Source organism: Sitodiplosis mosellana, unplaced genomic scaffold, assembly GCF_009176505.1.
Source record: "Sitodiplosis mosellana isolate CC-2019 unplaced genomic scaffold, AAFC_SMos_1.0 Smas_scaffold_6197, whole genome shotgun sequence".
Lineage (NCBI taxonomy): Eukaryota > Metazoa > Arthropoda > Insecta > Diptera > Cecidomyiidae > Sitodiplosis > Sitodiplosis mosellana.
In genome coordinates this window covers 647,592-672,661 of record NW_022601438.1, presented here as the reverse complement: position 1 = coordinate 672,661, position 25,070 = coordinate 647,592, and the positions used below count along the sequence as shown (strand labels likewise).

General features: G+C 34.8%; 1 protein-coding gene across 3 annotated transcripts in view; it reads left to right on the top strand.

The window, feature by feature from the left end:
- LOC129577499 (homeotic protein distal-less) overlaps positions 1-21,719 on the top strand; it is a 67,143-nt gene extending 45,424 nt beyond the window's left edge. Inside the window, exons 4-7 of one of the 3 annotated variants that reach the window (XM_055464710.1) lie at positions 19,355-19,511; positions 19,803-19,850; positions 20,016-20,187; positions 20,459-21,719. In XM_055464710.1, the coding sequence (XP_055320685.1) occupies positions 19,355-19,511; positions 19,803-19,850; positions 20,016-20,187; positions 20,459-20,477 (396 nt within the window). In that variant the 3' untranslated portion in view covers positions 20,478-21,719. Of the gene's footprint in view, positions 1-19,354; positions 19,512-19,754; positions 19,851-20,015; positions 20,192-20,458 lie in introns of all 3 variants that reach the window. The other 2 variants (XM_055464708.1, XM_055464709.1) reach the window with 2 other exon arrangements.
- Positions 21,720-25,070: the final 3,351 nt, after the last annotated feature.

The following is a 25,070-nucleotide window of genomic DNA, read 5'->3' as shown; positions in this document are numbered from 1 at the left end:
AATCCAGAACTACCATTTCTTGATTATTTGATGGCAAAAACACCCTAATGCTCATGGTTCAGTCAGTCAGTCAGCCGTTTTGGTAGTTCAGTTTCAATATCGTTTCGGATCTCGTCAGGTCCACAGTCGATGATGATTAAAGCCACATGCATGAATATAAAAATGATAATAGAGTGCGTCGCATTTGCTCTTCGTATATATTCGCATAGGTTTTGCTCTGCAGACAAGACAAATCAAAAAAGAGAGACACACACCACAACCACGATGAATTTTTTTCCTTTTCGTTCGTAGTGCGAGAGCAAAGAGCCTAAACGTATTAAAGTACCGAAGTATATGAGCTATAAATGTGATATTTTTGGTGAGATAACAAGAAGGATGTTTTTCGCTCTTGATCTTGCTTTTTATCTTTCTCTCTCTCTCTCTCTCTCTCTCTCTCTCTATGCCATTTGACGCCCACCGATCATTTTGAGAAACGTGTGTGCTCGCCAAATCCAGAGACAGAAAGAAACTTCTTAACTCACTCTCGTTGATATTTTCACGGAAAATACACACACTGAGTCGTTTTAACAAACCAACACCAAATCTTTCATATATGCTGCTTATACGATTCATTTTCTTTCATCTGTTCTTTCCATTTCCAACTAACATGCCAACACTGTGTGTTTTTTTTTCTTCATTCGGCTGAAGTTTTCATAACGCATTTGTGTTGCATATTGATGTTAATAATAATTATTTTTGTTATCGGCGATTTTGGTTTTTGATATTTTTATTTATTTCATACTAATTTGTTTTCAAGCATTCGCCTTGGCGGGTTGTATGCGGTGTTTATATGTGGCATTGTGTATTTTGATGACTTTTCATCAGTAAAATTCAGAGGTTGTCGATTGCACACTATATGTATACATGCGTTCGCATTGCCTTGGAACAAAAAAGCACAAGCGCGTTAAAAATTTAAACTGAGACTTTTTTTTCTATCTGAGCTGTGGTATTGATACAGTGGTGCATGAGGGAAAAAAGCGCTGGAAACTATGTGAAAATGAACAACCAAATTTTTGTGCATCTTCGCGAGTAAATGAAGAATTAAAATGAAGCGAAAAAAGTAGCATCGTGAACAATCATGGTTACTTAAAAAGATTCATTTAGACGCAGGCATTGAAGATCGACCACGAGATGGGCTTATAGTTTCTTATAGGCATTCTTTCCAGTGTTTTTTTTTTTCTGCTGCCCATTTTTTCTGTTCTTGTATTTTTGCAAGGAGGCAACCGTGTTCTCGATCAACTCTCACTCGATGCCGCATTTTTGTGTTTCCTACGTGTTTGGTGGTTATTTTTCTCTTGTTGACTCCTTAATAATAATTCGTTTGTGTGCTTCAACGCGTTGCGATTGTGTGTAGCATTATTCGTGGGTTCATTTTTGTTGTTGTTGTTATTGCGATTTAACCATGTGGCAGAGAGTGCAATAATGCTACTTGTTGATAATGATAATTGCTAGTTGTTACCTATTTAGTAAGCAGTTTGTTTGAGTGGTATATTACATATAATTTATTTTCAGTTAAGAATGTGTGTTATGAAACCACTTGCTTTGTTGTGGTCGACGCGCGACGGCTGCGATCTCATTTTTTATATTTTGATTTCATTATTATAACTTTGTTCGGTTGTCGAGATACAGTCTTTAGATGTATGTTTTGATTGGGGATGACAACAGCTGTACGCCACCGCTGACGACGACAACGACGACGATGCCCGCAATGCTTCAACAGCAAAAGATCCACAATTCCACAATAATAATAAAGAGCATATAATTAATGGTAGCCGAATGGGAGCGCATTGTGTCAGATTAACTTATTCATTTTGGCCACTAATTGGTTAATCAATATGTCTTTGCACTGGTTCTAATATGTTCTGCATTATGAATCGCACTGCGTGATAAGAAACCAATTTAATTTCGCCTAAAAAAGGTGTCTGTTAATTGTATGTGACACATGCTAAAGAATAACATTAAAATAATTACACATACTGGCCGTTATTATTAATTTCGCTCCATTGGATTTGGTCAACATCTTCTTCATACATGTGTGTCTTACAATTTCGTTGTCGTTGTTTTCTCTTTCATTCAAATAAAAATACATTTGGAGCCAACTAAATTTAGTCAATATGAATTTATAATCATTGTGTGAAATGCTCATGGTGAACCCTTCAAATACCAGTAAGAAAAGCAATTACACTATTCAATAATTCAATTCCAATTTCCACTCTTTGATACTCACAGTAGTGAAGCGATAGCGCTGCATTCTTTTGACACATATTTTTTTTTGGTTATTGATCTTGTATTCTTTTTGAAGATGGAAATTAATATGTTACCGAACGGAAAGACACATTGTGCAGACCTCGTGTCACTGTTTATAATTATTCCTTCGAATTAATAGTTATCTCATGATGAATTTTTCAATTTCTAGAATCCATTATTCTGTATGTATCACACTACGGTTCAATTAGTCTCTTTTAAAATTGCGCGATAAAGTTTCCGAAAAAATATAAGCATTAGTTTTCGATCATCACTTTAACTTTAGATATATCACTTGATTATTCATCAAAGCAAATTAAACGAATTATCGGTGCCGATGGTGCACGATCGGTTTTTTTTATTATTCCTGGAACATCGCCATGTGCACAGCGATGAAGCAAATGAAAGAAAATAACAAATTCACGGGCGCCATCAATTCCAAAATGAATCGAATATCCAGGGAATCGAAAGGGAAATCAATTGTAATTTTTGCCCCATTCAAAAAATGAACGTATTCTCACTATTGATACAAAATTGGCCGTAGTCCGACTCCATATCACATTTGTTCGTTTGATTGTATTTATATGTGTATTCATTTGTAATTTTTTCCGAATTGTTGTCTTATTCTTTGACCATTGAACTTCACAAAAGAGAGCAACTAACATGCCCAACAATGTTCATTGTCAATTTTCAATCCTTTTTTTATAATTCGTTGTATGGTTGATGGTTTTTTTTTCACCCATTGAATTATTTACACATTGAAAATAACATGAATAATGTGGAAATTATTGTAATTGTGTCGCAAGTACACATGCAATCCATTCTCGCAATCTACCCATTTTTCTACTTGTTATATGACTCCCTCGATATATGCTATGTGCGACACTTTTTCCATTGGCGGCCAATACTTGTTTTATTGTTCTCCCAATTAATTGTCACAACCGTCATGAGGACATAATATCCAATATTATAACCTTATAGTTTCTCGACTTTTTTTTGTCTATATTTTCACGGAAAAAATTACAAATAAAACGCCAAAAAATGCATGGAATAGAATTTCAATTTGAATGCATTTCTTTTGAATCGATTGAAGATGCGTTCAAGTTTCAACACAATACTCATCAAAATGCATATAATTTTTGAGCAGAAATGTCCTATGTCATGGTAATTGCCGTGGAAAAAAACAGAACTACTGCTCTACCATTCAAAATAAAGTCTAGATTATCATAATCAATTTCAATCTTTAATCCTTTTATTAGTTACGCACACTTTAATATCTGGCTTCATAAAATTTTAACCACCCGAGAAAAAAAAGATTAAAAAACCGAACCCAATTGAATTAAAAAATTGAGTTAAAGTGATGGAAGTCAAGCAATTCGGAAATCATTATAAACTAAACGGCTACCAAATTTAACCCCTTCCGTTCAGACAAATCGAATTACGTTGTTGGACAACGAAGCGAAAGAGAAAGAAAAAAGCGCCTAAAATAAAAATGAGATATTAAATATTGATAAATTTTGGCATTTATATATATGTATCAGGCGATAGGGAAACGAGACAGTTGTGAGCTTGTGCATACATGATATTATTCACACAGCCATTGTCATTTTTGATAATCGTGCTGTATTTTATTACAATTAAGTGAGTTTGTATCACATAAAGTGAATATTTTACCATGTCGAAATGTGTTGTATGTCTCTCTTTGCATCTCTCTCTCTCTCTCTCTCATATGTTGATTATGTGTTGTTGTCGTTTTTTTCGTCATCCAGCCTTTCAATTGCTGGCATGTGTGCGTTTTTTTCTCCTCTCCTTTGTAATAATTTCAACAGCTGAAGGTACTCTTCGAGCTGAGTTCTTTGTATCTGGGCAATCATACAAAACGACAAGCAAGAAATTTCCTTCTTTTTTGACGTTATTTTGATTCGAAATTCTTTCGTTTGGAATTTTTTACATTAATGGAATCTGATTCATTTTTAATGAAGGCAAACGAAAGAGAAAAAAACCCCAACTACACATGCACACACATACACATGATTCGTCCGAAATCTACAAGCAAAGGCGACGAAAAGAGTACAATACGGATGAACTGTACAGAAAAAAAACGAATTTCGTGTCTTCTTTGGATACAAGTGGACGCAATAGTCCGAGTACATTATTCAAGTGTTTTTACTTACACCAAACACGGTTTTTGGTTGCATGTGCTCAGGCAACGTAATACACACACAGAGGGAGAGATAGAGAAAGAGGGAGAGAACGCGAAAAAAGTACCATTGAATTTCGGAATTCCACTTTAACCCTGCATTTGATTGCAATCAAAATGACTTGACCCACGCTTATGTAATATCGCCTTGGCGTTCGCGCACAAATGAATACGTTGTCGTTTCATTAGGTGTGTGCGAGAGAGTGAGGTTCATTTTGAAGTGTTTGTTTTTAGGCACGTAATATTGCTATAATATAAATTGCCCAATTTTGCGATTAGTATGGAGCTGCCTTACTACTACTACTGCTGTTGTTGCATGAATTTCGCAGTTTTTTTTTTTGGCTGATAAACTTAGGCCGAAAGTATTTGGAATTTTTATTGATGTAAACATATTTCGGATTTTCTTATGGCAAAGAAAACGGGGCGATATTACTCATTCGCGAACGGTGCAATGTCTTTTTTTCTGAGGAAATCTATCCGAAAAAACATCGACATTGAGTGGCACAAGTGCAAGTCACCTACAACATCATCGTATGTAGCTATTGACCTTATGTTTTGAAGTAGCGATCGGTTGGTATAGAGTGTGGTTTTGCTATCCAAGTACTTGATCATTAATTTTCTTATATTTATCTTATTCGCTGTGGATGGTGCAGACACGGACTGATGGCAACGAAAGTGCATGAATATACAGCAAAGAAATGAAAGAAGTAAGCGACTAAGAGAAAAAACGACGACAAGAGATTCGAAATACTCGAGAGCAACGCAAAGAATTGCCCGTGAGCAGTGAATTCCAAAAAGGACATTCTTCGGTCCAGATAAAATGAATAGTCGCGCGCATTTTGATGTGTGCAACAATGAAACGTTTTGTGCACGTCGTCATTGATGTCGCATTGACTGGCGAGAAAAACAAAGTATTCCAGCCACATTCGGCTCTCTAACTAAACCGCCAGTTCCAAATCCAAAAGTCAGACACACATACACACATTCTCGCGTGCTCTCTCTCTCTCTCTCTTTTCCTCTCTCTTGTTTTCGATATAAATCGAATGGATTGCATTTTCGTCCTAAGCATACGAACTGTTGCAATACATATAGATTCACTCATTAAAGGCTTTGCAAAGTGAGAGCATGGCCAAAACACATCGTCATCGCTCTTACATATCGTATGCGCGCGTTTAGAGATGCACCGATCTTTGAGCGAGTCCGTTTGTGCTTTCATCTCTTTCTGTGTGTATACGTCAATGTGAATATTATGCGATCATGGGCTGCATGTAACATAGCTTGCATTTTATGCCGTACGAAAACGTCGGCCTGTTGTTTGCCTGCATTCGCTGCCCTTTTTCTTCTCTTACTCATTTATGCTGTTTTCTCTTGAAAAAATAAAATGAAATAAATGAAAGTCTTTGAAAAGTATAAGGGAACGCGCGAACTGAAAGAAGTCAAAGAAAAGCAAAGAAAAAAAGCAAAAAAGCAAAAAAAGATTGAAAAATACCGTACGTTTCATTGTCATTTACTTATATATACATGTAATGTATGTATGTGTGCCTTTTTTCTGTATGCGTTTTGCTGCTTTGGTTTTGAGCGAATAGTTTGTGCGACACAACACATTGCATTGTGCGCGGTGCACATCAAAGAAAAAAGACAAGATTTTATTGTAATTTTCACGCAACTTCGCTTAAAATCCATGCCATACAAAATAAATACAGCATTTTTATGCGTTTTTGCCACAAAGCCAACATTCAGACCAATCGACCAGCACTGAGAGTGATCAAAGCAGTGCTAATTGTGAGCAATCGTACTGTCTCGTTTACTCGATCACTCTCGCTGCTGCTGCAGCAGCAGTACGCATGCATTTCTTAACCATCAGGAATCAATCTAACCATGTTGTTTCTCCGCTAATCGCGACCCGCCGAATGTCATCTGTTCGTTAGGCAGAGATGCTCATCGGGCTTCGTTTTGTTTTGAAGAGAAAAAAAAACCAAAACAAAACAGTCGAGTTCGTTTGGCAAACTATGAACTGATTCGCATTCATTCTAATTGAATATTCACAATTTCTATCGCTTGATTATCTCGTGCAATTCGATGCGAACGTATTTTGTAGTGCAAATGAAGTAAGTTGCCAAAGAAAAGACGTTTGATTACCAAACTGTTCATGTTTCAACAACATTGAACCTGCTTCAGAATGGACCGTTTTTTTGCCACTTTCCACTAGCCTTTGCGGGATTTTTTTTTCCACAATTTTACACATTTCATTCAAAAAGGATTTGGTGTCGTTGGCAGCACATTCGTCTTCAAAATGAAAAATATGAGCATTTTATTTAATCTTTATCGCACCCAATCGTTCAGCCAAAACGAACCATAGAACAATGGACTTTTTTTTCAAGTTTACCTTGAGGTAAAAGTGTTTCTGCATTCATGTTTTTTTTTTTTCCTCTTCTGTTGTTCATCTCTTCGGCGTTTTTCTCATGCCATTTTATTTTTGAAATGCACCAACGTCTATCATTCGCTCTCATTCAATCGGCTCAGATTTATTGTTGGCTGCTGTCGCTGCTGCTGTTACTGTGATTGAATGATATTATTTGCACACTATTCCTGAGCTTCCGCACCTCTCTTGTTCGATTTAGTGCTGAATAATCGAATGGAATGCTTTCTGAATGATGTGATGTGTCATTTTATAAACCAATAAATCATTGCGTGAAAAGTAGCCGACGTCGAAAATAGCAGCAGCAGCAACAGTACACGTAAAAAACGACATCATCCATGTATTTTTCAAATGAAATAGTTTTTTCATTTTCGTCTGAAAACAATGATTTGTTTTCTAATGCACTTTTGTCTGTTTACCATATAATTATCGGCATGGAACACCGTTTTGGATTTCCGATATGGACAAAAATTATGTGTTTCTGGTGGTGACTGTGAAAATTTGTACATAGCACAAATAGGATGAAATTATGTGATTTGGGGTGCAAATAGGATAATCAATAATACAAAATTAATTATAATTAATAATTAAAATCATTTAAAATGTGAAAATCATATCATGAACAATTTTAAAATATGAATGTAACCAAAAGATCTAACGCCAATAAATCTAATCTAATACAATTAGAAAACGGTATATTTTCTATTTTAAAAATTGCAAAGCGATTCAACTGAAGAAAAAAATGAGCAGCAGCCATTTTATACGACTATATCAAGATTGTAGTGTCATTTTTTTTTATTTTTTCCTCACATTTCTTTTCTCTGTGTGTATCAAACATTGGTTGTGGATGCATGAGCACATGTACCAATCGTTGGACACAGCTGAATATTTATGATATTTCCGCTATTGAAACTAAAACAGAAGAGAAAATGGAGAGATATTGCGAGAGGGAATGAGATGAAAAGAGCACATGCATAAATAAAAGCAAATTCATATAGTGGGTTTTGTCGATTGACATGACTAATAAACATTGTTGACGATGATTTATATGTACCTACTGCTACAGCCTGCACCTACATATTCACATACACAGTTGCAAGCGAACGAGAGAAAAGAATCAATTCACCATCACACCATTTCTCTCTCTTTCTCCATCCGTTTTAGACGAAAGAGAGAGAGAGTGAGAAAGACAACGTGAACACAAAAAATAAATTTCTGAACAAGGCTTATTATTATACACCTAGCACTCGCTGTATTCACAATCATTTTTGCTTTTTTTTCTTATTTGGATCATAAATATGTGCCGATGGAAAATCTATACGAAAAAGAAAAAAAAAAGATGTAGACAACTATAGCGGCCTAATGTTATCGAGTAAACCAATCGAAGCCAATCGAATGAGACACCTTTCTCTCTTTTTTGATTGCTTGATGTACATTTAATTTGCGCAAGACACGTTGTGCGCTTGATTCGCTAAATTATCCATTGATTCCAATTTCCAATCAGTTTTAGGCGACTCTCGCACACACAACAACAAACCACTAATGGAAAATTACGTTCGCGCAACGCACACATCGTGTATCGAACGCAAAAAAAATCCGTCGAAAATACATGTATAGTTATGATTTTTCGAAATCAGAGTAAATATACGCGATTGTTTGAAAATAATCGAACCAAACAGCAGAAGTTTCTCTCTGTGTGTTTTTTTTTTGTGTACCGTTGCAGGAGGAGCGCACTGGTGCAAATTTTTCGAGTTGAGTCGTTTACGAAGGTTAGTAATTAGTGCATGAAATTGTTATCATCGCTACTAAACTCACATCACTCTGATTACATAATAATCAAAGAGTGGATAGCATCTCACAAAGAATCCGTTGTTTCCAAACGATTTCTTCTTCCTTTCGCGGGCAATTCGTACTCATTGGCTCGGCTGTATATTGTGTGATTCACTGAGAACTGCTGCACCCACACAAAAGCGAAGACAAAACCTAACCACGTAAATATATATATATACATATATATATGGAATGAGAAAAAAACGTTCTTTATGTTATTTACCATTGCGTGTTTAAAATAATTTGATGTTCCCATCAAATTATTCATCGAAGCACTACATGGAATGTAGTTTCAATCGAAGCATACATTTCTTTATTTTATGAAAATTATTAGAATAAATATCAAGTATGTTCGATTCGGATTCTATTTTTTCTGAAGATGTTAAAATCTAAGGTGGAAATTGTTAATTAACGTAATTCAGTCAAGAAGGGAAAAATGAAAGTTCAAGTACCGATAAAACAAAAATTATTAATAAGATTGATATTATAAATAATAATAAATCAATCAATTGAATAAAATTATAATTCTATATATATTATATTGTAATCTCTTAGAAATGGGTTTTGGGTACGTGGATTGTACATTATTTCACATTGAGAATTAATATATTATGAAATTTTTTTTTTTTGAGTTATCTCAAACATGAATTACATGAACATGACATTATTATATTTTTGTAATTAGGCGTAATTGCTTTATTTCAAATTAGAACTTTGGATAGAAAAAAGAATTAATTTTCGGTCCAAAAAAATGACCTAAAGAGTCTTAAAATTTTCTCGAGAAAAAAAAAACAAATACAATAGCCTATATTCCATGTATACTACATTCCATGTAGTGCTAATAACGAATACCAATTGTCAACAGCGAGAAAAAAAGCCTTTGTCTTTGTTTAATCGTCAGTTTTAATAATTCGATTGTATTCAATGCGTTTTCGTTATTGTTGTCGTGCATTCCGTTGTGCCCGCATTGCATCCGTCATCGAGATAAGTTGTTTTTTGGTATCTTATTGAATTGTCAACAAAGCACAAGAAAGCTTTCCGTAAACACACACACACACACACACACACAATGTTACAATTTGGTTTGAAAACCGTGAATTGTTCATTATCACAACAAATTTCACATTGCGTAAAACAAAAGAGCAAAACAGAATGGAACATACGTACACTCATCACAACAAACTAAGCGGATTCGCGAATCACCGCGCACGGCCCGTGAAACATTGTCGTTGATATTGATCGAAGAGTGGTCGAATAATAAACATATCCAAGATCCCGAAAAAATTATGTCAATTGTATGCAACTTTTGGTCGATGCCATAAATTCTCACTCAAACCGGCAACCCAATGACGGATGGCGTATTTTATTTGATGTGCGACACGATTTTATCAAATCGATGATTTTATGCGCGCCCATTTGTAATGCAAGAGCAGAAAATCGGACACGAACAATCGACGCCGATAACGATGACGACGACGACGACGACGAGATGCATAACATAGCACAGAACAATCGATATATGTTTCTTTTCTATCTGGCTTTTCGTTTTATTCATGCTCAGTTATTTCGATTATGCGATCGTTGAGCGAAACGATCCGGTGTGCGCGCGGTAACTCAAATAAGTCAAACTGTGCACCGTCGCAGTCTCTTTCTATCGCTTTTGCTCAAGCGTGCTATCGCATCCAATTTTGGTGTATGCGTTTATTCGGTGCTTGCTTGCTTCGTTCAGCGTTGACGATGAACAAATGGGACATTTAAACGATGAGAGACAGAGAGAAGACTCTAAAACAGATGAAATGAATACAGACAAAAAAAATCTTCGAAACAACAATAAAATTTCGACGCAAAGAAGAATACAAAGTAAAAACAAATAAACGACGAAAAGTTCAGAATATCGTTGTGTATTTTTTTTTCTCGTCGTGTTTAATTCATTGAATAACAGAATTGAACGTAAAAAAAGCCGGGATAGAAAGAAAAAAAAAGTATTCAGATGAAAATATGTGATGTGTACGTGTGTATAAAAAAAGGCATAGTGCATATTTCTCGCATGATAAGTCTTGCATGACGAAAAACACACATTGCCCATTGTATATAAGGTCGGTATGAAAAACTACAAGCACTGCATCGCTTGTATTGTACGCTCTGTCAATATGTATGTGTGTGTGCATGTTTTTTTTTTTGGTTCTTTGTCTTAAAAAATTTCAACTCTTCAGTACCCCATCCAATCCGAGTGCAACAGTAACGTAAATAACATTGTCATGAGGCTCTGGGAAAAATACCTTTCGCCAACAACAAGAACAACTGCATCGAAACCGAATTATGTGAATATCAAGAGGCCGAACGCATACATCACGCCAAATGAGCATACAAAGATAGACCCTCAATCCACCACACGAATAGAAATACCCATCCATAAAATATAAAATAAACGAAGTAGACAAATTTCATAGATTATCATTAAGAGACCAAAAGGCAAATGGAAAATTGCATTTGTCGCTTGAATATTTTTTTCTGTTGTTTTTGCATCAACGGAAATATGCGCACATGCACATGAACAAAATGCATTCGCCGCTTCTTTTTTTTTGGTGCAATAGATCGATGTGGGTGCGTACGCATACACACAATAGATCTTATGGTGGATGGCTCTTTCTCAGAAGATCATTACATTGCATTGTTGTCGGCGTACAGTTCGAACGTTGTGATCTCTTTTGAGAGATTTCGATCGTGTTGCAAAATACGATTATTCCATCAATATTACCAATTTACCCATCGAAAATCGATTTTGACATCATTTGATCAATAATTGTCAAGAATGTGGCGACAACTCAATCAGACGACTGTTGGTTTTTCTATTCTTCTATCAGATGCATCTCAATGTGGAATGAAGCAAATACACGGTTTATTTGAATCTAAAATCATACTTTGATGCGACCATACATGTGTCGAAAAAGGAATCTAAGCAACATCCAACAACTATTTCTTCGTTATTGTTGTTATTTTTTTTTGTTCTTCTCCAAATGATTGACCTTTTTGTGTATTCGCTTCTTTTTCACGTGCTTTCCGCCGTCGAAACAATGCTTAACAATTTGGAGACACTTGTTTTTTCTTTGTCTTTTTCTCTCTCGAGTTTATGGTTTTTACCAACGAATTCAACAAAATATGACAATGTTCAAAGCGAACAATTTTTCATTGTTTGAATGTCACACAGACAGAAAAAAGCAGCAACAAATTCTACAACAACACAATGCCACTTGATCGAAAAATGATGCAAAAAATATGAACGTAATCAAAAAATGATATTTAAATATAATGTGATGAGAACAATGGTGTATTTTTTGTTTCGCCTCTCTATCCTCTTTGTGGATGTTTAGTTTTTGGTTAATAATTTTATAAGTACTCAGTCGGCGTTGAGGTCACATACAGCCGCTTTTATGCAGTTTCAGTTCATGGATTTTGTGTTGTGTGTGCGCGCATGTTTCTCTTTTATTCACTTTCCGTTTGTGGTTTGTTCTCCTTTTGTCTTTTCCTGTTTCTTCATTCATTTCGGGCGGTAGAGGAGCGGTCCTTAAGCGTGAAAAATACCGATCAAATGTTGTATCATAAACTTGGCTGATAAATCATTCAGCAATCACTCAACAGAGTAATAATGTTGTATGTGAAGTTGATATTTTCATTGCGTTCATGTTATGTACTTCTTCATATGGATATGTGTATAACTTGTCATTCGTTTAAATTATAATCAAATAGAAAAACATCTCTTTTTTGAGGAAGAGCAATGATCACTGCCTCCAGTGGCGTAACTAGAATTTTTTTTCGGGGAGGTTTTCAATTTTTTAGAAGTATAAAAATACAAGGGAGACTTTCTGAGATTATTCGAAGTGATGATTTTTGTGGATGGAACTAAAATCACCCTAAAACATACGAAAATCGTACTAAACTAGACAAAAATTTACAAACGTATTCTTTGACTTCGGTTTCCAGAATGCTTAAATCAATTAAAATTGATTTAATACACATATAGTCAAATGTGTTTTCGGAATCTTGTATGAAAATAGTTGTCTTCAGTCATTTCTCGAACAGTCGTTTAATTTTGGACATATTGACTGAAGAATAAGTATCAGGCGAACGTAACTCAAGTTAACTACTGTCGTCTATTTCGTCCGAGATAATCATTTTTAGTCAGCCAAAATGTCCGAAACTAAGCGACTGGTTAATAGCCGATAAAATTTCACGGACGATTTCATTTTGGGGGGTTTGAACCCCAAAACCCCCCTCTAGTTACGCGACCAGAGCTGTTATAGGCACCCAATCGGTGCCGGCACTTAAATTTTGAGTGCCGCACAATCATAAAAAATAAATTTCGATAATTTATAATTTCATATTTTTTTCAGCAATATAAAATCACATAATTTCTTTAAAACACTAGCTTTGAAAATTTTCAAAAATACTCAAGAATTATACTTTCAAAAAGAGCTCAGTGCCGCACCGATTCAAGTGCCCGCACTTTTGCAGTGCCTATAACAGCTCTGTACGCCACTGACTGCCTCCGTGCATTTGCATTGTAATCTTTGTGCGGTCTCTCATTTCAATACTGACCAATACACTGCGCTCTTGAAATAATAACAAATCATTACCGACAACCACAACAGCAATAGCAACAGCAACAACAAAAGTAACAGCGAACACCGTGCGACAACAACAGCAAAATATGATAAAATTGTCGTTTTCCAACAAATACAAGTTTATTTATGTTTTTTTAGTTTAGTTCTACAAAGTATATCCAAATGAACGTCTAAATAAAAAAAAAATAGAAAAACTTCAAACGCGGCTTTGCACTGAAACGGGCGCACTCTGAAGGAAAATAATAATAATAAAAAGCACGAAACAAACCGCAGCAGCGCACACACATAAAAAAATGGTTTTTTGTGTTCATTTTCGAAACATAAGAGAAATTGTATGTGTAATAATTGCTCGCGACAAGGTTGGCTGACTGAAATTCTGCTAGAGAAGCAAACCCAGAAGAAGAAAAAAAGAACAGAGAAAAAAACGCCATGCGAAAGAGGAAAAAAATGCGCCACTATTTGATTTGTCATTGTTGTTGTTTGTGTGGTTCTGTGTACTGGACTCTAATAATTGCATGCTCGTAAGCAGCGAGATTTTTCTTTTTGGGGCCTGTTCTATGCTATGACTTGTACACATGTATACATATATATTCGTTTGATCGTCTCTTTCTCTCGCCCGCAACTTCGGCTCTTTTTCTTACGCTATCGTGCGCATCGTATCCAACTTTTTTCCATACTATTTTATTTCATTTTATTTACTTTAACCGAAGAGGAAGACAAAATTCAAGAACCAAATCCACATAGGCGAAACTGAAAATCGACGCGATTTATGAGACACAATGATGTGACTTTGTACACATAGAAAACGTAAGGAGAAAAACGCACACAAAATTCAATGCCTGACTGAATCCATAATTGCTGTTACCCATCAACTATTATTTCGTTTTGTGTTATGTGTTCGCATTCGTAGCACAACTTTTTTTTTTCTTTCGACTCTCTACTGCTCGTGTGTACGTTTCGTTGTTGTTGTTGTTTTTTTCCGCTATAGTCTCATTCTATGCTCCTCATTTGCTTTTGTACCGTGGACGATGTTAGCGTCGCTTGTCTCATTTCCTCTCGATGACTTTGTGTCGCACACGCATACTTTTCATATATTCATCATGTCATTTTTTGTTTGTGTTGGTCATAAATTGCTGAATGCTTAGTGCGATGAGCCTGTGCGTTTGAATGATTTAATACAATTTTATTGAGCTCTGACTTATGAGATACATATATATCTATATATATATATAGAGAGAGAGAGAGAGAGAGAGAGAACGACCAAATTCAATTCGAAACAATAATTATGCCGTGTATGCGTGGAAAAAAAGAGACTAGGTAAACAATGCGCGACGATACAGAGTTGATACAACATCAAGAGACAACAGAGAAAGAGATGGAGAAAATACCCTCGAAAAAACGAGGCAGTTTTTTGGTTGAAGTAGCAATTTGAAAGAAGTCAATAGAGAGAAAAAAAAAACATAAATAAACATTCGACCAACGAGACCAAAACGACAAAATCGACGAAACAACAACCACACTCAGCGTTAATCATCAGCTCAAACGACACATTATTCACAACGTACACACGATCAGCTCAATAGCTCGACGAAAAAAAAACTCTTTCCGCATTTAATAAATTGTTATTGTATTTGCGTGGGCCAGGGAAAAAACAATATAGCTACGTTTCTATGCCAGTTACCAGATTGAGAATGGCGGAGATTTGTTCTTACCCTATCAGTAGAAATGCATGAAATCGGAAACTTTATCAAATTAAAAATTATATTTGGAAGAACATTTTTTTTGACATTTTGTGAAATTCTTGTTACTTTTATCAGATTTATTTATCACCATTAACGAAATTAGAATTGAATGAATCAACCAACGATCTGACCTTTTTTTCATCAATCCGAACAAGATGATTGTGGAGCGAAAAAAGTGGCATAAAAATAGTGCATAAAAATTGCATCAATTTAACAGCCATCCAAAAACTGATTTTTTTTTCTGCGTGCGCTTCTGCATGTGCGATATTTGGCTTTTAAGGCGAACACCGTTTCGTTGATTAGCATTATGCTTAATGCTTGAATGACTATAAAATGAAAACGTAATGAACTGTTGTACGTGTGTGTGTGTGTGTGTGTGTGTGCGTGCGGTATGCGGTGTGCTTGTGGATGATAGTCACACAGCCGATCGAATCATATGTGAAACATTACGCATATAAAACAAATATTGTATGCACTTAACCAAGCGTTAAATTCAATAAATAAGTCATTTGTTTCGCTGGAAACGAACGTCAACAGAAAGAATAATCATCAAAGACTATTGCTTTTCATTGCGCTTGCTTTACAACAACGGCTGAAAAAAAAAACATTGTCGAGATATGAACAGAGAAGAAAAAAAAAACTACTTACCAAGTAAGTCAGTCTACCATTGCGCGCATTGAAGTATCTAGAGAAAATTTTCATTTTTTTTCTTTTTTGTTCTTGCTGTTGTTGTTAGTATTTTGCTACGGTTTCTTGTTGTAGTTGCGCGCTGTTTGTTCGTCGCCAAAAAAGGAATTCGTTTGCATTGACTTAACCGATTGATGTTTCAATTGAAATATCGTGTAATTAATCGGAGATATTTCAGACACACTATCTATATCATAAGCTCCGATGGTGGATTGCCATTGCTTCATAATTACGATATGAAAATTCATCCTTGTCTCAGTTTTGGTTTCGTTCTGATCTTCTTATTGTTAGTTTTTTTTTTTGCTTATGTTCACTCATTCATATTACCAACGCATGAGCATAATTTACATATATTGGAGTGGGTAGGGCAGGTCAATGTTTAAATTATACGATTCGATCGCTCGTCAATGGTTTTTTTTCTCGGGCTCATTCGAATTGTGAACATATAGCAAAAATGACAGAAAACGAGCAATTTTTTTTTTTTGATTTGAAAGAAGAGACACAGAGAGAATAATAAGAACCAAATATGCGACTGCATATAAAATTTAGATTGCAACCTGCGTTCTTCATCGACCCACAAACCAAGTGATCCCCCGCTTAGGGTTAATTTATGAAATATGAAGAATTGTGTGTGGAAACGGTGTGCACTAGTGTATGTACATTGTACACAGCACTGTACATTAAATGTTCACAAATCCAGGGGTAGATATGACTTCTTAGCGTACAAGTTTTGTCTTATTTTGCACCGAGTAGATCCGAGTGTTTGTTGAGTTCGAGTTTGTTTTTAATCCTTGGCCACAAATGATGGAAAATTCTGTAGAAGGTGTTTCGGCACAACATACGGCAACAATCAATATATGTATTCAACCGCAAATCATTACTATGCATTTTATATATTACATCCGAAAAGCCACTTGCCTCAAAGCTAATAAAACAAAGCCGATCAAAAAAATATCAAATCAATAAAATCGATGGCATAATTTTAACAAGCGGCGATTACGACTACAACGACGTCGACAATGATCAATGACAATACAAAAATGCATAACTGAGATAGAACAGACACAGCAAATTAACCTTAGAAACTGTACGGCAGAGAAGAAGAAAAAAAAACAACTATTCACCTCTTGATCCTGTTTGAGAGGCGATTGAAAAATTGACGCAACAAATACAGTTTGCCAACAGCCATAATTTGACCGCAAAGAGAAGTACTACGAATAAAATGAGCGAAGCAAAAAATAAAAACAATTATGTAAAAAGAAAAATGCACTGGCAATACTATTATTGTGTCTATTATGCAGATTACATGTAATTAAATTCAACAGCCTGTTTGACATATTGTCACTTGCACTTGCATTGCTTAGCACCATGATTTTTGTTCTGGTTTCGACGCGCTCTCTCTCTATCTCTCTCTATCTCTCTCTGCCTTCCGCACACACACTATCTTCGACACTTTTGACTGCGTCGCCGCGCGAGTTTTTTCTTCTTCTCCTTCTTTTTCACCCTTCGAAGGAAAAGTGCATTCTAAAATTGGCGCAAAAAAAACCGATAAATTTTCAACTAACTTATGGACACAGCTAGGCAAACACCTGTGTAAAACTTTTTGTTTTGTTCACAAGCCAGTCGACTTTGTTTTTTCCTTCAAACTCTAATCTTAATCAAAATTTTAAAAATGCTGACATCAATAGGCAAAAAACCGATAGTCAAAATTAGCCGCCACAAATGGAATCAAAGTGTGAGGAATTTTGGAATCCATTTCCTTGCGCTCATGTCATGTTCATATGTTGAGAGAAAAAAAAATCGTTGGGAAATCAGAGACGAGAGAGAAAAAAATGCGAATACATTCATTAGTAATAATGATTGTAATTGCGCACGAGACGCAAACAAAGAATGTGCAGCTAATATTCTGTTTACAGCCGGCGGCTAATTTGCAGTCGCACATTGTTTTTTTTATATCGATTTGCAGTCGATTGAGTCACCACCGCCACAGCACAGCATTGTGCTATACTATGAGTACTTTTCTGAGTGTGTATCTTTATTATGCAGTGTCTTGTTGCAAATTGATGCATGACGACTAAAAAAAACCCAAACATGAATAAACCGAGAGAGCAAGCGAGAGCTGTTCACACTCGAAAAAAAAAATTAACGATTTCACGATGATAAATTTATCAAGAAAAATGCATGTTTTAATTGACGAAACAACAGTAAGCGCGACGTACATTTATTGTTTGCACCGCACTATGTCCCGATTCGTGTTTTAAAATCGTTTTGATTTTGTCTAAAAAAAAAGTACACAATTTCTCGTCCGTAATACGCGCGGTGTACAATAATGTTTGGCATCAGTTTCAACTAATTTGCTATATGCCGATAATTATAAATCTATTTTCTTCGAAAATGAATGAATAATGAAATTTGCCAGCGCAATAAAAAAAAGTGTCTGCGTTTTTCGATGATCATGAATTCGATTGTAACAGTAATAATAAATGTGCGTTGGTTCGAACAGAAAGAGAGAGAGAGAGAGAGAGAGAAAGGGCGAGAAAACCCGGTGAATAGCAATTTATTCGCAATCTTTTTTTTGTTACGAGATATTCTGGTGTTTTGATTCATGCATCGATCGCTTGATTTCCAAATCGCTAATCTTGAATAAATTGAAAATTATGTTTCATCTCTGAAATCAGCACGAAGACACGATCGACACATATTGATGTACAGATTTGGAGCTAAAATTAAGTTCGATTATTTTATTACGATAAAAATTACTACAACAACAACAACAAACACCACAGACAAAATTACATTCCCATGGATTGATTCAATGAAAATTTCGATGAAAAGCGTCGTGAAATTGATCAATAAATATTATACGATGTTCATCAAACATCGCGCGCGCAAAATGAGAAAAGAAGAAAAAAAAATCGCGTTGAACGCAAAAAATATGACGGCGATTATTATTTTTCATAATTAACGATATCAAACAGTAAATTCAGAATGTAGTTACAGGAGAAACAACTGCAGCGAACAGCAAATTAAACAAGACACTTATAATAAGACCTTGTAACAAATACTTCTTTTTTTCTTTCCCGAATGCAATAAGCCAACGCACACCGCTGCTCACGGGTGTGAGTGAGAGAAAGATAGCGATCATTCGCGCACTGTGCACAACAGCGAATGCGCGCAAAAAGTCACTACAATGATCTTGTTTTTTTTTTGCAATGCGCATTTCAATGCATTAATGAATTGCAATATAAATGAGTGAGCGTATGACTGTGTTATTCATCTATGTGTTTCGCGCCTGTATTCAGCTCTTGTTTCTTCTCTTTCATCTTAATGAGATGGCAATGTTGATAGCGCGCTTTTAAGCATTACAAAATGAATGCACTGGGCATATGTCTCAAATGTTTGAATAGAACGTTTTTTTTTGTTCATTTTTTTTATTCCACAACGATTTTCCTTGTTTTCCCCATGAATTTTCTTTAGAATTAGAATTAATATTTTGGTCGTCTGTGACGCATAAAGCAATTTTATTTTTAACAAGACCAATTTTCGATTTGCTTCTCTTCGGTTTGAATAGGTGAAAATTTGGTTTCAAAATCGGCGATCGAAATACAAGAAAATGATGAAAGCCGCACAAGGGCCAGGAGTCGGTGGCGGCAGCAGCGCCGGTGGAATGCCGTTAGGAACACCAAATCCAGGTTCTCACAGTCCAAATCATCAAACAATGCATCCAGGTATGTAGAACTTTTTCTTTTGCTACTACTCTCAGTACGTCATAATTCAAATGCAGGCTAAAACGGAGAATTGAAACGAATAAGTTGCGTTTGATGCCAATGATGGTGGTGGTTCAGCGAAAATTCACGCATAAAGTGTAAAGATTCGCGTTGCACACCGAGTATCACAAAGCATCCACGTGAAAAGTTTGAATTTGATTTTTTAGTCTTAAATGCCTCGATCTGTTATCATTTGTTTGTTAGGCGCACCTGGTTCAAGTAGTGGTTCACCTTCTCATTTTCTACCTCCAGGTCAGAGTCCAACACCATCGAGCACTCCAGTATCCGAATTATCGCCAGGTTTGTAATCGATTCTTTTCCAATTTTCCATTTGAAGAAGAAACCAAAAAAACATATTGAAGTCAAAAGATGAGAATGTGGATGAATTCAAATAATTTGAGTAAAATAATGCCAATTCATAAAAACTAATGATTTCTTTTCAATTGCATTTTGCGGCTGTTACAGGATTAAGTCCACAAACTCAAGCACCTTGGGATCAGAAACCACCACATTGGTCTGACCACAAGCCTCCACAAATGCAGACGCATCAACCGCCTCCGCAATCGCATCCACCCCCTCAGATGGGCGGCTACATGCCACAGTATTGGTATCCTGAAACGAATCCATCACTATTAACGTAGGTACATATTGAAACTGGATATTACATTTTGGTTTTCATTACTTTTGACTTTATTCTATTGAGTTGACGCTTTTCGTTCGTTTCAACGTGATCAACCAACAAATTAGAAAAGAAAACGATAAAAAAATTACCATTCGTTCGTAGTTTCTATTTTATGAATTGGTTTTCCAACGAAAATTTTGCAACCTCATGATCTAGATTCTTACCTCTTAAATTTGTCAATACAAATCTGATGAAGATTTTCTTTTCTATTTTTGTCCCATTCCAGAGTATGGCCAGCAGTTTAACATGAATAAAATAACAAATTAACCTAAAACTTCGTTTTTTTTAAAGAAATCTGAACACGATTCAAAAGTAAAAAAGAGAGTAAACATTCAACAACAACAACAAATCATAATAATAATAATAATAATGATAATAAATTAGAAATTGGTTGGTGCAAAAGAGTGATGAATGTTAATAATTAGCCAAGTAAACCTGGTGTGTTTAAGTGAATCTACGATATCGTAATACAAAATGAAAGCAGAATAATACAACACAGAAGAACGAACAAACGCTGATCCCATAGATTTTAGGATCAAAAATAAAATTGTATTAATGTATATCACACATCTCAGCCATCAAAAGGAAAAAAAATGATAATCAAATGAATGAAACTGAATTGATTGAGAGTATGAGAGAGAAAAAGGGAAAACTGGATTTTGTTTTGAACTAAATTGGACATTCGCTACCAGAATTGAACGAAAGAGCCAGAGATCAAGATTGATACATAATGCCACACACGCAAGTATACATAATGCAGTGAATTATTTATTTAGCTAAAGGGAAAACACAATTTTTTCATATATGCATGTATGAAATTCGAATTAGACATCATTGGCCATTAGAAACGTATACATTTTAAAGGAAAATCACTTTCTTTAAATTAATCCTAATTTTTAAATCTTTATAATAACAACAACAAAAATGAAGAAAACAAAATTATGTTTGGTTCAATGAAAAAAAAAATTTCGAGTCGGAGATGGAAAATCGTGCGAATTTCATTCTCTTTTATTTTACCAAATCAGTTTTTTTTCCAAAAAACACATACGTACACACAACAAAATGGCATACATATAAAATAGTTGGAATTTCCAATGAATCTAAAACGTTAGAGAAAATTCAAAACAAAAACACACTACAAACTATACGATCTCAATCTGTTATTGTTTTATGTTCTCGAAGGGAATGAAAGATGAAAATTCATGTATACACATTCGAAAAATCAAATGAATTTAAATCCATATGGTGTATGTAAGATGGAAAACAAAGTTCATACATTGTAGTTTCTAACGGCTATTATTTTATTCAGTTTTTTGTTCGTCTTTTTCATGGGTTTAGGACAATTTGACAGCAATTTTTTTTCATCTACATTTTGGTTTGTTTCAAAAATGAAAAAAAATAAGAAGAAAAAATAATAATAACATCAAGAATTCGTAATAAAACAGATTATCTATAAATAAAGTACATCTAATTAAAACAAAAGAAAGGAAGAAAGAACAAAAAAAAACGTAAACAAATCAGACATAAACTTAGGATTAATATCAATACTAAATAGGCATAAATATAGATTTTATCATAAGTAACTAAAGTAAAATTGATAAATAAGATAAAGAAAAAGAAATTGCGCGACAAACATAAATGTCCAGAGTGAATTTGAATGACAGACAAAAAACGCACTCTACTCCTAAATGCTTCTTCAACTTGATTTAGTTTGCTTTTTTCGCGCATATCTGATTTCAATAAGCTTCGAAAAGGATGCAGCCAAACCCCTTTTCAGTACACAAACTACTAAGAAAAATTCTACTTTATTTCAATCTATTTCATTGCTAAATAAAACCGAAACTCGTTTCATTTGAGATCCCAAACTAATTCGTTCATTGTATACCTTTTTACGCACGCATTTAAATAATTGCATGCGTGTTCGAAGCACAGAAAATCGAACAGAAAATGTCTCACTTTTGCAGCAATGCAAATTTTGACAAAAACCACAAAACCAAAATACGACGGATCAAAGAACATTTAAACCGACATAACCAAATTGTTTGCTGTCAAACTTTATCTCGCTCACGCCAACTGTCACACTGACTCGTTCGTGTACGAATTGCTGTTAGCGTAAAAGAGACGTTGTTCGCAGTGGACTCAGTTTAGATGTTCTTTGAAATGCGAAACAAAACAGACACAAGTGCTGTGCAATATTGTATAAATAACCATACTAATTCATTTTCTTTCCTTTTGAATTTGTGTATGTGTTCGTGAGGTGGACATGTGTACGCGTGTGCGTGAGACAAAAATCAAAAATTTTATAATTGTCCATTCTAAATTATATTAAATTATATGTTCACATACACACACACAAGCTAAGCTCCTGGTGTGCTCCTGGTGTGTTTCTTGCATCGATCATAATTCGAGAGCCAATGAAATGGAAATGTGTAAGCAATTACATTCAATTCATTTTCTTCCAATAATCTAATTGACAACTCATTGTCATAAACAATCGGAAAATGCAATTCAAACGTGTCACATCATGAAGTGTTCAACTGAATTTCCATTGAACTTGGTTTGAATTGCCGTCGCTCAAAACCGATTGAGCATATTTCATTTTGTTCAGGAAAGAAAATGTTGACTTTCACGTCACAACACTCTTCAGACAAACGCATTTTATCGCTCACACACGCACACGTACACACACTCGCTGTATCTTCTTCATTTAATTCATGGTAAATAAATCGCAAAGAACTAATTATAGTAAACAACAACAAACAAATTGTACAAAATGAACAAGAAATATAACGAGAAATGAGCAGCATTAACTTTTAAGCGATTTAAAATATTAAGTAGCACATAGTACACAAAATTGAATGAAAAAAAAATCTTTATTAGCGTATAGATAAAACGTGTGTGCTCGAAATCAAAAGGGTAGGAAAGATAAAGAAAAAACGACGATACAAAACTGGCGCACTTGTGGTCAACATGGAATTTTTTTTAATCAATTCTAACAATAAATAGTGCGTAACAAATATTGAAAGAGAAAAATACAAAATAAAACAAATTATTCATTTTAGATAGTAAGTAACATGGAATCACAACAGAGGAATAAAGTGGACGAAATAAAATCAAACACGAGAAGAAAAATGCAGAATTTTTTTTTTCTTCAAAAAAATTCGCAAAAATGAAAATGGCAAATTTTAGACATACACAAACAAGGGGCGAATTACTACTTAAAACCGGTTTTTAGTACTTTTTAGTACCTCGAATTCAGTACTTTCAGTAACCCATATATTATTATGTGAGAGTAGACGTATTACTCAAAAAATCTACTGCACTTATGCCATCTGTATCCATTTGTTGATACTAATATGTTTGGTACTGAAAGGTACTGAAAACCGGTTTTCAGTACTTTTCAGTATAAATAAGATATTTTCAGTAGATAATCAGTTGTTTTCAGTACTTTCAGTCAATTCAGTAGTGAATCGCTCCTTGTGCATAAACCCCTGGCAAAAAAATCAAACAATAAGAAAATTCAATGAACAACAGGAAAAAGCGTTAGAGATCGCATTTTCAAGGCAAATAGGACACAACACAATACCCACACATACATACATACATGCATTCACACAAACACTGAAGAACATAAACAGGAGGAAAAAAACACACATAATCGATGCACCTAGCAATTTGATTTGGCCGAAACAAAAATCCCAAACAATTGAACCATTTTTCTTGTTTGAAGATAATTTTAGTTGGAAATATATGTCATTTTCTCATTTTTGGTCCAATATACCCTCTCCCCCCTTCGCATGTAAAGATAGACCAAAGTGCATATTGAGAAAACAGTGAGTGAACACACACACAAAATGGTTAAAAACAAAGAAACAAATGGATGATGTGATGAATTCTTTTGGATGTATTTTTTTTTCGTTCCAAAACTAAATCAGTCAACGGACTGTTGATAAAAAGAAATGAACGATTTTCAATAAGACATGCGCCAAACGCGTGCACCACTTTTTTTGCATGATAAAAACGAATTTCAATATATGTTGTTCAATAAAGAAAAATATAACAATTTACATTCCACTTCAAACCGTACGCTTTCTTATGTTTTCTTCGACGATTTTTTTTTTGTCTCTTTTTTTATAAGTTCATGTAGAAACAAATCGAAAGAATTTATTTAATTTACACTTAGTGAAGAACAAGACACAAATTGTGAACAAAAAAATGTTTAATGTGAAATTATTTAATAAAAATAAGAAAGTAATGAACAAAAAACAAACAAACAAACAAACGAAGCTTATTGGATCTTTCTTAATTTGCAATTAACAAAAAAAAACCATTCAAATTGTAGATATGTTGTCACTGTATTATGCGAACCACCACAAAATATATTTAAGTAGTGGTGTATCTCTCCTACACACAAACTCACACACACGCGTACAAAAATCACATGTAAAATTGTATTCGGAATTTGGTAAGAGCATTTGCTTTTGAACATCACATACACACTAATACACCCACACAGAACTGTAGCTGATTAAACGACAGGGACTGACAATACACCGCACTTAATTCGAGGTATTAAATCATTTTTTTCAACATCCTCAGTAAAAGTCTCATTCTTTACAATCGTAAAAACAATAACCGAAATCAGGAAGAAGTGTACGCGACGAGACGCTTGGATTCGATGGAATTGGTTATTTGTTCTGGGCGCAAAGAGACTATGATTCATTTTTTTGGAGAATATCGAAATAAAAACAGCTAAAATCTTTTGATTTTCGTTGCTTTTGTCAACCGTATCATTTGTGCAAAAGAGGTTACTTTCATTGAAAATGCATTATGGTGAC